Genomic DNA, 13434 nt, shown 5'->3' with positions numbered 1-13434 from the left:
TTTTTGTGGTGAGCTGGGGAGGCACATTTATCAAGGGTCAAATTTTCCAATTCATGTGGGTTTTTAAAACTCCCTTAAATTCGATTGAATTCGAAATTCGAAATGGGGAAATTTATTAATAAAATCGAATTGTATAAACTCGAACGAATTTAAACGACCCGAAAACTGAAATCGAATTTGATTCTAATTCAATGAAACTCTATTTGAATGTCAGGAAGGCTGCAAGCATCACCCAATTGATCCCTGGACCTCTCCCATTGACTTATACAGTTATTTGGCAGGTTTTAGGTGGCGAATAGTCAAATTAGAATTCTTAAAGGGTCAGAGTATGATAAATCTCGAAAATCGAATTTGAATTTAAAAAAAAACCTCAAATCGAGTTTGGATAACTCCCCAATTGAATTTGACAGTTTTGACCATAAAAAATAATGAGAAAATTTGAATTCTAATTTTTAGTTTGATACTTAATAAATCTGTCCCTTAATCTCACATTCTGATAAATCTGCCCCTTGGTTCTGAGCATGGCTCTCTGCCCCAGAACAACACTGCAATATTCTACACCTACAGGATCAGCCAGGGTTAGTGTCGGACTGGCCCACCGGGATACCAAGAAAACTCCCGGTGGGCCCAGGTATCAGTGGGCCTCCTGCTTCTAACCATTATGCCTATTTCATGGTCATTCCCTATTTCTTTATGGGAATAAAGAGGTTGAGTGAGAAGAGGAGGTATAATAGCTTGAAAAGTGGGCCCTCAGTTTAAGATTTTCTATTGGGCCCCTGGCATCCAAGTCAGACACTGGCCTGGGTAATTTACAGCTTTTTTTTTATTCGTTTTTTTTTTACACATGGCTAAATTGCCCCTTTCAGTGTCTTAAATAAATATGGTAAATGTTCCCTTAATGATTGAAAGCTATTTTAATGGATAAAAGTTCCCATAAAAAGTTAATCAATAATGAAAGATGCAAGAAGGTGAGCACATGGAACACTAAATCCCAAGGACTCAAAGAGAATGGTAGTACAGTGACTACAGGTCGCAAAACTCTCGTAGCACTTCCCATTGATGACCTACATGGATGACCTACATTGATGACCTACATTGATGATCAAACCACTGCCTTCTGAACACTGGTTCAAAAGTCTGATGCTCTACAGCCATAAAGAGTTTCTCCTTACTTATAATACCTGTGAGCAGTCAAGGACGTAGAAACTCAATATACAGATATTATTATCCATCCTTATACTTGGAGGTAGCATGAGATAAAATATTGCCATGGGTCAAGAGATGGTTCACATTCCACTACTTCTTTCGCGCACGCTCCAAATATGCATAAATCCACCCAAAACACTGACACTCTACTCATTTCCAGGTTAAATGCACCCAGCCTCAGCCTCACCATTTACAAGGGAGAATTCAGATTTCCAAGTAGAACCAACAGAGGTGCCATGTACTGGATTGGTAACAAAGGAATATTACATTGGGTACATCAGGTACTGCTTATTTAAAGCCGTGAGTGCACGGTTAAAAATATGCCCTATGTATCAGTAGCTCCAGCATGGAGAACCCAAGATAATATTATCGATTATTTATAAAGTACCATTCTGCTCCATAGAGGCTTTCATCTAAATATTATTTAGGTGGGCCCGTGCAGTAATGGTGACCACACAAGCCCCAAGTTTGCCGAGTTTATCCCATGTAGGATACCAAAATGATTCCCTTCCCAACAATTGGGAGACAACTATAAAAGATAAGTTGACAAGCTGTTAAACTGCCAGCATTACACCCACTGGTTTTGTGTTGCAGTGCTGTATGTACAATAAGAAAAAGTGTATTCCTTTTACAGACAAAACCACAACACAAAAAACTGTAATAATTTATTTGGCCATTAAATGTTCTTTCACAGTACCAACTTTCCTTTATGTTCGCCTGTAGGTTAGAAAGATAGCTAGTTTTTTTTTTTGCAGCTGAAATAAATCTATATAGCAACTGTCATCTGATTCATAGAACTGACAGTATCCACTCTTAGGTAAGATTCATGATAATAAATTTTTTTTATTTATACAGAGCTTGTGCATAACAATAAACAATAGGCAAAGATAATGGTGTGCACATAAGGGCAGCAATAACAGAAAGCAATGCAACAGTGAAACAAGGGAGATCAGCTGCTGAATTGCAGGAAACAGAAATGACAAAACTGAGTTAATTATATCTGAATTAGAATACAATCACTGCCATTAAATCATTCTGCCAAGCGAATAATGTGTATCAGAATGTATAGCGTGCTGTTGCTGATCAGAGCATCAGAGCATTTCATCAACAGACTTGAAAGAAACAGTCACCACTAATAATTTATAAGGTAGAAAGAAATGGTAGAAAGGCTGCTGACTGATTCCCAATATCTTATTTCCTGCCTTCTGGCAGCAGAGAGTGAAATGTCAGTTTCGACCCCTTTGCTCTGTGCATTCTGTATGGCAGTTTTCTCTATAAAATAACACATTATTAATAAACAAGACTTACTTGTCAAACACAACTGCAGAATAAGCAGGTTCTGCAAAGATAATATCTCCAGCCCAGGACTCTCTAGTGGCCCTTAGGCCTCGTCCTTTGCCCTCTGAATCGAAAATTTCTACGTTCTCCATGGCTGTTCCGCTTCTACCCCGTGCCTTGACAAAGCCAAACTGCTGAAGGGTATCTGTTTGCTAACTGCACAGTCCCCTTGTCACATCTGCTATTTCAGCACCTTCACATTCCTAAAGAGCAGTCCTATAAAAAGATTCTGCCCCCTCCTTTTCTCCCCTTCTGTTGTCCTGTCCAAAACAGGGCTCAGATCCCCACCCTTCATATTAACATGATACAGTTTATTTTCCATTCACTTATGTCACAGTATATTCAGCTAATTACATTCTACGGTCATTCACTGTAATGGTGGAACCCAGGGGAAAATCCCCTATGTGGGACCTAATATGTTAAAATACAACATGCAACTCTCCAGTATTTATTAAATTAAAATTTCCATCATTCACTGACAGAAGGGTTGTCGGAGGATGCTGGGAGTTGGAGTACAATGACAGCTAGAACAAGCAATAAGGGGGTCCACAGAACACTGATAGTATAAAGTGAAAGGACAGCTCTGAAAATAAATGTAAAGCTGGCCATACACAGAAACATTTGCCTGTTTTAGCTACCCATGCTGGTATCAGGCTAATCTAAGAGTTTGGCTCCTGGGCAATGGTGGGATCCCTTCGAGGACCTATGCTGATCCATTATGGAAGTCAATTTTCAGTTCACCAAATAAAAACCAAGCCCAGATATTGTCAAGGAATGTGTTGTTACGTGCCTACACATGCCACATCACATTGGCATATAGGATCCAACTGAACAATTGCAGGCATTATGGACTTGTGATACCATCTTGCCTATCATCTTAAAGGGATTGTTCACCTTTAAATTAACTTTTAGTATGACGAAGAGAGTGATATTCTGAGGCAATTTACAATTGGTTTTAATTTTTTATTATTTGTGGTTTTTCAGTTATTTAGCTTTTTATCCAGCAGCTCTCCAGTTTGCAGTTTCAGCCATCTGGTTGCTAGGGTTCAAATAACCATGCATTGACTTGAATAAGAGACTGGAATATGAATAGGAGAGGCCTGAATAAAAAGATGAGTAATAAAAAGTAGCGAAACAATAAATTTGTAGCCTTACAGAGCATATGTTTTTAGATGGGGTCAGTGAACCCCATTTGAAAGCTGGAGTCAGAAGAATAATGCAACTTTAAAAAATAAATAATGAAGACCACTTGAAAAGCTGCTCAGAATTCTTAATTCTTCATACTAAAAGGTGAACCACTCCTTTAACTATCTCACAGATACAGCTTCTTCCATTGATACAATGCCTTACTATTAACATTATAAGAAACCCTTGATACCATCTTGCTGTACAATAAGGGTAAGGCCACATGAGGTGATTTGGGGAGATTTTGTCGCCTGGCGACTAATCGCCTCGTCTTTTGAGCGACTATTTCCCCGAACTGCCTCAGTGTTTTTCCCCCATAGGCTACAAAGAAAAGTCGCCTGCGATAATGCACACGCGGTGCTGCATTTTCTATAGTCGCCCGAAGTTGCCTCACTCCCCGAATCTCCTCGTGTGTACTAGCCCTAAAACCCTGCTGAGTGAGGCCCAAGGCATTGCTCCTTGCTTGCAGCCAAATCTTGTTTCTAAATAAATTTACTATAAGTTTTTTTTCTCTCCCTGTGGTTTATTTTTAGTGGCCAGTTGCTGTGCTCTATCAGATAACAACAGCTGAGTGGGTGCTAACAGCCTCGCATTTCTCCCTGGTGTTTGTCTTTCTCTGTCCTCATTCACAGAAATCTAAACAAATGCACCTCCACCAGCAGTTTGGGCACCACACAGTAGCAGCCCCCAACATTGCCACCTCCACAGGGGACTTTGGTCATGCTTAGATAGGGCTTAGAGAATAGCAATAGAGGGTTCTAGAAAACCTGCAGAATGTTCTGTGGAAGCTGATATGTATACGCCTAAAATAGTCTGTAACAAGAAAGGGACACATGTTATATGGGAGAAAGTTGCACGTCAGTCTAGACTGTTCTGTCGCTCTCCCTCCTTACATGTATAAAAGGATAGCACCGGGGGGTTCTTGAGGAACGTCATTTCGTTTCTACTATGTACTTTATTTACTGTATATGGCTGAAATGACAATAAAATCCACTTGACTTGATAAAATCCACTTGACTTGGATTCCTTGCTGTTTAGGAGTGTTCTGGAAGCCCCACCACTACTTGTCCCTTTCTCCTGAAGGATAAGGCACAACTTTATAAAGAGACCAATCTGGCACTACAGTAGAACAGCTGTAAGCTGAACAAAGCAGTTATACAGGCGAACATCCACAGCTGCAATCTAAATTCTGCTCAAGCACAAAAAGTAATTATATAGAGACACACAAGATGCACTGTACATGTTGGCCAGCTTGCCAAAGAAATTATATACAGAGTTGTTTCATCTGATTTGTGTAGTAAAAAAAACACCATAGAGGCATAGAGCGTCTATAATGTACAATGCTTTCCCCCAAAGTGTCTTGGAGGGATGTTAATTGTTAAGTCAATACAACATGTTGCACATATTTCTTAAATGTCTAGGGGGCAGATTTATCAAAGGTCGAATTTCAAAGTGAAATATACTTTGAAATTCGACCATCGAATGGCTATACTTCGACTTCGAATATCGAAGTCAAAGTTTTTTTTACCGAATCTGACTGTTTTGCGGTCAGATTCATTCGATCAAACGATTTCAGCGACTACAAAAAAATTTGAAAAATGCATTAGAAGGTCCCCATAGGCTAACATAGCACTTCGGCAGGTTTAATTTGGCGAACTATTGAAGTCAAAGTTTTTTTTTAAAGAGACAGTACTTCAATTATCGATTATGGTCAAATATTCAAACGATTTTACTTCGAATGGAAGTTGAAGTCGTAGTAGCCTATTCGAAGGTCGAAGTACCCAAAAATTTACTTTGAAATTCGAACTTTTTGAACTTCGAAAATTCACTCAAATTCACTCCGACCCTTGATAAATCTGCCCCTAGGTGTAAGTAGGAAAGATGCAAGCACACTGTACTGGCAGAAGAAGATGTGCCTTCAGATGTGTGTCTTCCCCTGCTCCATGAAAACATCTCCTTAATTACTGTTCCTAAGCCATGATACCTCAGTTAGTTCAGAACTGCATCACTATAGCTTCTGCCAAATCTGCCACTACAACCCCCTCTCTCTCTAAGTCACCAACAGTTCTCAAGCTAGCCACAGGACTATTGGGTCAAACTATTGGGTTGCATGTATTTTTATACTTCACCCAAGTACAATGGAATGGTCAGACATATAGCAATTAAATCCCAGGTTCAGCATGATGTCATTTTAGCAGTTATAGGGAAAAGCACTTAAAGTGAAACTGACACTAAACAAAACTACTTTTTAAAAAATGAATGTACATTAAAAGTTACCTATAGGTCATGTTTATCATTTTCTGCTGAGAGGTTTGGTTATCTAAGTTATTGTTATAGTTTCTAAACCTGACTGTTTTGCCAACCTGACCCATCTGTTGATGCCTCTTCTATAAGTATTCCCTGTCCCATTTCTAATGCTAATGGACTACTGCTGCACAAATATGGCAGCCCCCTTATGCAGGAACATGGGGCATTAGACAGGTAATGTAAAAGCATTGTGCAAATACTTTATGGCAAAGTTATAAGTAGCTTTCAAAGGCAATATTATGATAGATGTAAATAGGAGTTTAATTTGTGGTGTCAGTATCTCCCCAATCTTCTGTCCTAAAACTCCCTCTCCAAGTCAAGGATGTTGAGAAAACACGGGTCTCCTTCTTGGGGTGCAGGGTAATTGATAAAGAAATGGCGTAGGACTGACAGTCATAGAAGGTGTCTACGACAGTATGTAAAGGACCAAAAATATAAGAACACATAAATATTTTTTTTACATTTAAAGTTTATATTTGCTCATTCAGTACCCGCAAATAATCTATTGTGTGGCAACAACTGTCCTCAGTGGTGGAACTACCGGGGGAGCAGGGGGTGCAATTGGGCCAGGGCCCGCACCCCTTCAGGGCTCCCGGCAGCTCGCGCACTGCTGATTTCCGTTAATCTGGGCGGCACGTCCCGCACCAGGGCCCGCCCCCCCTCCAGTTACGTTACTGACTGTCCTAGTTTATTTTTAAAAAGATTTTTATTCTAATGCCCTGTAGTGAGCCATAAATCAGATTTAACGCCTGTTTTCCTCTTGTGTATGAACTGAAACCCATTGTATTGTAAAGAGCTTATCTGATAGGGCTACACTCCACGGGAGATTTTGTAGGATGGTGTCGGATCAACAAATCACATCGTACAAGCCCCATGGGTTAAATATAAGAGGAATAATACAAAAATCTGGTGAGTAAAGTACAGCACTGCTGTCGGATGGGAACGCAAAATCTTCTTCCAACAAGATAAAAACTGATAAGAGTGGGAAAGGCTTTTTTTTTCTCATTGAAATACATCGGATGTAAACGCATTAACAAAGGACGGCATCCAACTTTATATGATCCGACATTACATTTCAGCTGCGGGAAGGGGAAAATATGTGCCCTTTTTTGCCCTATTTAGCTTGAATGGTGCTCTGGCAGTTGAGATGAGCAGACGGTCTGCTGCCACCACGAATACTTATAGAAGAGGCATCAACAGACAAGATATGTTTTTGTCTGGGCAAACCATTCATGTCTTTACATGCTTTGGGAGCGTCACTAATTATCAAGGAGAAAATGATGTTGGTCTGTAATATAAACTGATGCTACAGCTTTTATTAAGGAATATCTTTATTCCTTATCTTTTTTTTTAATAGGGTCATGGAACTGCTCTGTGAGAGCTAACATCCTTAGGGATTTCAGCAGACAACATTATTCTTTATATACATGAGTGAAACCCAGAGTTCCCTGTATATACCATCCGGCCCCACTGAACTCCTCTGTGACATATCCTTATAGTTTACATTATTTCCTGTATTGTATATTGTAGGTGTGATCCACAGCTTTTACATTATATAGAAATATAATTATTTAACATATGACTTTAAAAAAAAAAACGAGTTACCAGAAAACAGACCTATAGTTTTTACCCTTTCCTTGTCAATTAAGCTCTTGGTTATGCAGAACATGGGGCATATTGAAAATGATATCTTTAATAAACCTACATATTTTTATTCAGCAAATAAACATGCTTATTGTCAACCCCTATTTATAGTCGACAGATACTGATAATTTACAGTCTATCTAATATATCTCACCTTTGTCTTGCATCTGTAATCTCATTATTTCAGACTTAATGCCATTTTCCATGTGGTGTTTCTATTATTTTGTCCATCCCATATATCCTCATTGCGTTCAGCGTTCTTCCATGGCAAACTGTGGTGCATTTTTTTATTTGTCTATTCACAGCTATGACCTATGTAGCAAGATAATTAAAGATAATTACTTAAAACCCCAACAGTGTATCTAGTTTGTATATCCCATAGAAGCAGATTTGCAGTTTTTGAAGAAATTGTATTACAATGCACAATAACATGTATCATAAAGTCTCGCTAAGAAACACAAGATGTGTTTGGGAATATCATTACTAATGATAGCATGTTTAAGTGGAAACAACAAGGGCAAATTCTTGCTCTATCAGTGTCACTTCTTCCAGATCCCGTTAGTGCTGAAGTAATCCCTAAATATAGACACACAATAGACATATAACCCTATTTAATCTGTGCGCTCAAAACCAGCTTAATGACCAGGAAACAGCACCACAACCCTACAAGGACAGAATTTTTTTTAGGTCCGTATAGAATAGAACGTACGTAGAAAATAAAAACTCTTCATACATCTTAAAGGAATTCCCAGGGTATCTTGCAGCTGTCTAGGACTATTCATATTCATAATACAGCAATGCCAAAAGCTGGCAAGTGCACAATATAATGTAGCACCATTGGAAATGTTACTGTACTGTGCATGCCAAGAGAATCCTTGAAGATGGTGGCACACACTCAGAGGAAACGTATCTCAGACCAGTGCATATTTCATCAAAGACACTGAAATACATGGTTGTGCATAGTCATTGCATGTGGTAAAGAATTATTTCACTAATACTGTGGTAGTAAGGTGCTGTACCATGTTAGCCATTGAAAAAATCTGAAAATGTAAGGTTAGGGCAGGGCCACCATCAGGGGGGCACAGGGAGTACTGTTGTACCTGGCCTGGGCCTAAAGGGGAGCCTGGTTTTGCTGCGCTTATTGAAATAGCTGGCCCCCCCTTGAAGAGCTGAAGCCCTGAAGAGTCAAAGTCCCGAAGAGCAGAAGTCCCAAAGATTCAAAGTCCCGAAGAGTCAAAGTCCCGAAGAGCCAAAGTCCAGAAATCCCCAAAGACCCCCAAAAAGACCCGAAGCCACGAAAGGAGCTGTAGTTGAAGTCCGAAGATGCGAAAAGACCCGAAGCCATGAATGGAGCTGAAGTTGAAGTCCTGAAGCCGCAAAAAGACCCGAAGCCACAAAAGGTGCCGTCGCTGAAGTCTTAAAGCCACGAAATTACCCGAAGCTATGAAAAGAGCAGAAGTTGAAGTCCTGAAACCGCAAACGGAGCCAAAGTTGAAGTCCTGAAGCCAAGAGTTCAGTTCTACTGAACACCAATGTGTTCTTTTTTTGTTGTTGTACAGGGCCCTGAGATTGCTAATGGCAGCCCTGGGTTAGGGGATACCTTTTACTAGAAAACTGAGCAAGTAAAAAATAGCAAACTTTTGAGATGATATTATATCTCTTCTTCAGACTTAAATATCATACTGTATATACTGTAGCAATATTAGTTAATTTCATCACTGGGCAGTTACAGCGCAGAGTGGTGCTGTGAAGTGGCGATCATCATATCAATTTCGGAGAGTCTGGTTTTTAGGATTGCTGTCCGGGTCAAAACTGCCTGCATTGTTAACATTAAAATCTCCATTAAGATAAGCAAAGCTATTCTGCAAGGTTTGGCAAACATTACACAATCTGCTGAAAGATTAAACTAAAGCCTTATATACAAACCCAACTGCAATATGCAAAACTGAATGCAGAATTGCCATATTTTCCACCAACAATGCAGTATTTTGGTGTGGATGTTGTCATTTCTGCTGAACTCATTAATAACATTAGAGTATAATTCACTAAATGCAAGTCAGTTGCAGGTATAAGTGAAACATGTTAAAGGGATACTGTCATGGGAAAAATGTTTTTTTCCCAAAATGCATCACAAAGTGCTGCTCCAGCAGAATTCTGCACTGAATTCCATTTCTCAAAAGAGCAAACAGACTTTTTTTATATTTAATTTTGAAATCTGACATGGGGCTTGACATATTGTCAGTTTCCCAGGTGCCCCCAGTCATGTGACTTTTGCTCTGATAAACTTCAGTCTCTCTTTACTGCTGTACTGCAAATTGGAGTGATATCAGCCCCCAGCTTAACAACAGAACAATGGGAAGGTAACCAGATAGCAGCTCCCTAACACAAGATAACATCCTAAAGTGCTGGCTCTTTCTGAAAGCACATGGCCAGGAAAAATGACCTGAGATGCACCTACATACCAATATTACAACTAAATACACTTGCTGGTTCAGGAATGGAATTTTATTCTGTAGAGTGAATTATTTGCAGTGTAAACAGTGTAATTTAGAAATAAAAACATCATAAAAATCATGACAGAATCCCTTTAAAGGTGAAGGAAAGGCAAAACATAAATGCTTTTCTATCTTAAGACTGGTGTACAAATAGTTGTCTGCCTGCTGATATGTGGAATTAAAAAAAACTTTTTTGCAGTACCACCTTTGTGTGTAAATATTTGTGAGGATACCTGTGCGGCGGGGTCGTCCAGCACGCCATCGGCAGGGACGCCCGCCGCACCTTCCTTCCTCTTGAGCCGGCTGGCTGGCGCCGGCTCCTCCATAGGGCGCACGCGGCGCGCCTCCTTCCATTTAAAGGCGCAGGCGCGCTGACGTATGACGCAAGGGCGCGAAATGAAAACTATTTAAAGCCCATCATGTCCACAGCACCTTGCCCGTGATAGGATTGTATTCCTGGTGCTTCTGAGCCTTGTGCTATTGTCTGATTCCTGTTTTGACCCCTGCCTGGCTATTTTGACTATTCTGAATTCTGGATCCTGACCTTGCCTGCTTACGACTACTCTACAGTTAACCCTTCCCCGGTTCACCCGGTTTTGACCCTTTTGCCTGTTTGACGATTCTTGTTATCTGCCTGCCTCGACCCAGCCTGTCTGACGATTCTGTTGCCTGCTCCATTTGTACCGTGACCTTCGGCCCAAAAGACTCTGCTACCTGCCGTGCCCCTCTGCTAGCCAGAACATCTCGCCTTGTACCCCTCGTTAAGTCCAGGTGGCACCCAAGTAAGCTGAGGGCTCCTCCCGAAGCCCAACGGTGGTCACACTACTGGTGAAGCCGAGCCGAGACCAGGGTACTTGGCACCTGTTCTGGTATTGGGTGCCGGCCGTGACATTATAACGGGCCATGGAGGACGAAAGTCACGATGAAGCTGCTGCCGCTGCTGCTCCTCAAACTACCACCGAAGTGCTTCTTACCACTCTGTTACAGCGCTTGGAGGATCATGAACAGAAGCAAAATTACCTCCTGCAGGGTTTCCACAATCTAACCCGACAGCTGGAGGGTACGCAAGCTTCGCAGCAGCAATCTGTTCCTGTTCCAACACCTTCTGTGGGTTCCTCTGCCAATTGGAGTAACTCATCTAAACCCCATGAACCAAAAATTGTGTTCCCCGAAAGGTTCAGTGGGGATCGTACTAACTTTTTTGTTTTCAAAGAGGCATGTAAGCTGTACCTTAGTTTCTTTCCTCATTCTTTCCAATCTGATGAGGAGAAAGTAAGGTTCATAAGGACCCTGCTTTTGGGTGACCCCCAAATTTGGGCCCTCCGGCTGCCTTCCTCAGACCCTGCTCGTTATTCCCTAGACACTTTCTTTAACAGCATGGCTATTCTCTACGATGACCCGGATCGTGCATCGTCTGCCGATACCGCGATTCGTAAGTTGCGCCAAGGGAAAAGGGATGCGGAGGTGTATTGCACCGAATTCCGCCGGTGGGCAGTGGAGACTGGGTGGAATGATTTGGCTCTAAGGAGTCAATTCCGTTTGGGGTTATCCGATTTTGTAAAAGATAGTTTGGTTAATTATCCCCTACCTTCTAACCTGGACGACCTCATGTCCTTAGCCATCCAGGTAGATAAAAGGCAAAGGGAGAGAAGGGGTGAGAGGAGTACAAGCTTCTCGGGGGTTACTAATTTAAGATCTAATGTGGTGACCCATGTAAAATCTCCTAACCCCTCTGTGCTTCTCCCTCAGGAGGAGCCTATGCAATTAGGCATATCCCATCTAACTCCTGACGAAAAGGCACGCAGGCGTACCCTGGGTCTTTACATGTACTGTGGTGAAAAAGGGCATTTTCTGAACCAATGTTCTAAGAGGCCGGGAAACTCCGAAGCCTAAATGGAGAAGGGGAGCTCCATTTGGGTGCAGGAGTTTCCTCTCCCCAGTCAGCCTCCAAGGTTTTGTTACCGGTTAAACTAACCTGGCCTACAGGCTCTGTCAGGGTGTCTGCATTTGTGGACTCAGGGGCGGAGGGTAATTTTCTGGATGCTGCTTTTGCAGCTAAATCCTGTATCCCTGTAGTTTCCCTAAGTGCCCCCATGAGAATAATGGCAGTGGACAGAAGACCCTTAGGGTCAGGTGTAATTTCCAGGGAGACGGTCATTCTTTCCATGTGTATTAATAATTTGCATTGTGAGGAGATGGCTTTTTACCTCATAGAAGGTGCTTCCTCTCCTCTTATTTTGGGGTTACCGTGGCTCCAGAGGCATAACCCTCTGATTGACTGGGTCTCAAGGGAGGTGGTTCAGTGGGGTACTATGTGCGGTGGAGTATGTGTTCCCTCTGTAGTAGCAACTACATCGCTTGAAGGGTTACCTGCTGATGTCTTCTCTAAAAAGGCAGCAGAAACCTTTCCCCCACACCGGCAGTATGACTGCCCAATTGATCTGGTTCCTGGGTCAACTCCTCCTCGTGGTAGAACCTATCCTCTTTCATTGCCCGAAGCCCAGGCAATGAAAGAGTATATAAAGGAAAATCTAGAAAGGGGTTTCATCAGACCTTCTAGTTCCCCTGCGGGGGGCGGGCTTCTTTTTTGTTGGGAAAAAAGATGGTGGTCTTCGCCCCTGTATTGATTATAGGGGGCTCAATAAGATCACCATAAAAAACCGCTACCCTCTCCCTTTAATTTCTGAACTCTTTGATCAGGTCAAAGATCCTAAAATCTTTTCCAAGCTTGATCTTAGGGGGGCTTATAACCTGATCCGTATTTGGGAGGGTGATGAGTGGAAGTCTGCATTTAACACCAGGGATGGCCACTACGAGAATCGTAGTGGTCTACCTAGACGATATTCTGATTTTTTTCTCTAACATGAAGGAACATCAAAATCATGTTCGTGAAGTCTTACGAAGGCTAAAGGGAAATAATCTTTATGCGAAACTAGAGAAATGTACTTTTGGGGTTTCTTCTGTTCAGTTTTTGGGGTTTAACATTTCCAGCAAGGGTCTAGAAATGGATCCAGGCAAGGTGAGAGCAGTCCTGGATTGGACCCAACCCCTTTCGTTACGTGCAACCCAAAGATTTCTTGGTTTTGCTAATTATTACCGTCAATTTATCAAAAACTTTTCCCTCATTGTGGCCCCCATCACTAATCTAACTAAAAAGGGCGCTGACCCCAGCATGTGGCCCCCTGAGGCCGTTCAAGCGTTTGAATTCCTCAAAAAGGAATTCAGTTCTGCCCCAATCCTTCGTCACCCCGACACTGCG

The 13434-nt window shown here is 41.6% G+C and overlaps 1 protein-coding gene across 2 annotated transcripts in view; it reads right to left on the bottom strand.

Annotated features, from left to right (window-relative positions):
• smyd1.L (SET and MYND domain containing 1 L homeolog) overlaps positions 1–2732 on the bottom strand; it is a 29088-nt gene extending 26356 nt beyond the window's left edge. Inside the window, exon 1 of one of the 2 annotated variants that reach the window (XM_018244992.2) lies at positions 2515–2732. In XM_018244992.2, coding sequence (XP_018100481.1) covers positions 2515–2636 — 122 coding nt within the window. In that variant the 5' untranslated portion in view covers positions 2637–2732. 2 annotated transcript variants of the gene reach the window in all.
• Positions 2733–13434: the final 10702 nt, after the last annotated feature.

This window comes from Xenopus laevis, chromosome 1L (assembly GCF_017654675.1).
Source record: "Xenopus laevis strain J_2021 chromosome 1L, Xenopus_laevis_v10.1, whole genome shotgun sequence".
Classification (NCBI taxonomy): domain Eukaryota; kingdom Metazoa; phylum Chordata; class Amphibia; order Anura; family Pipidae; genus Xenopus; species Xenopus laevis.
This window is presented reverse-complemented; position numbering and strand designations above follow the sequence as displayed.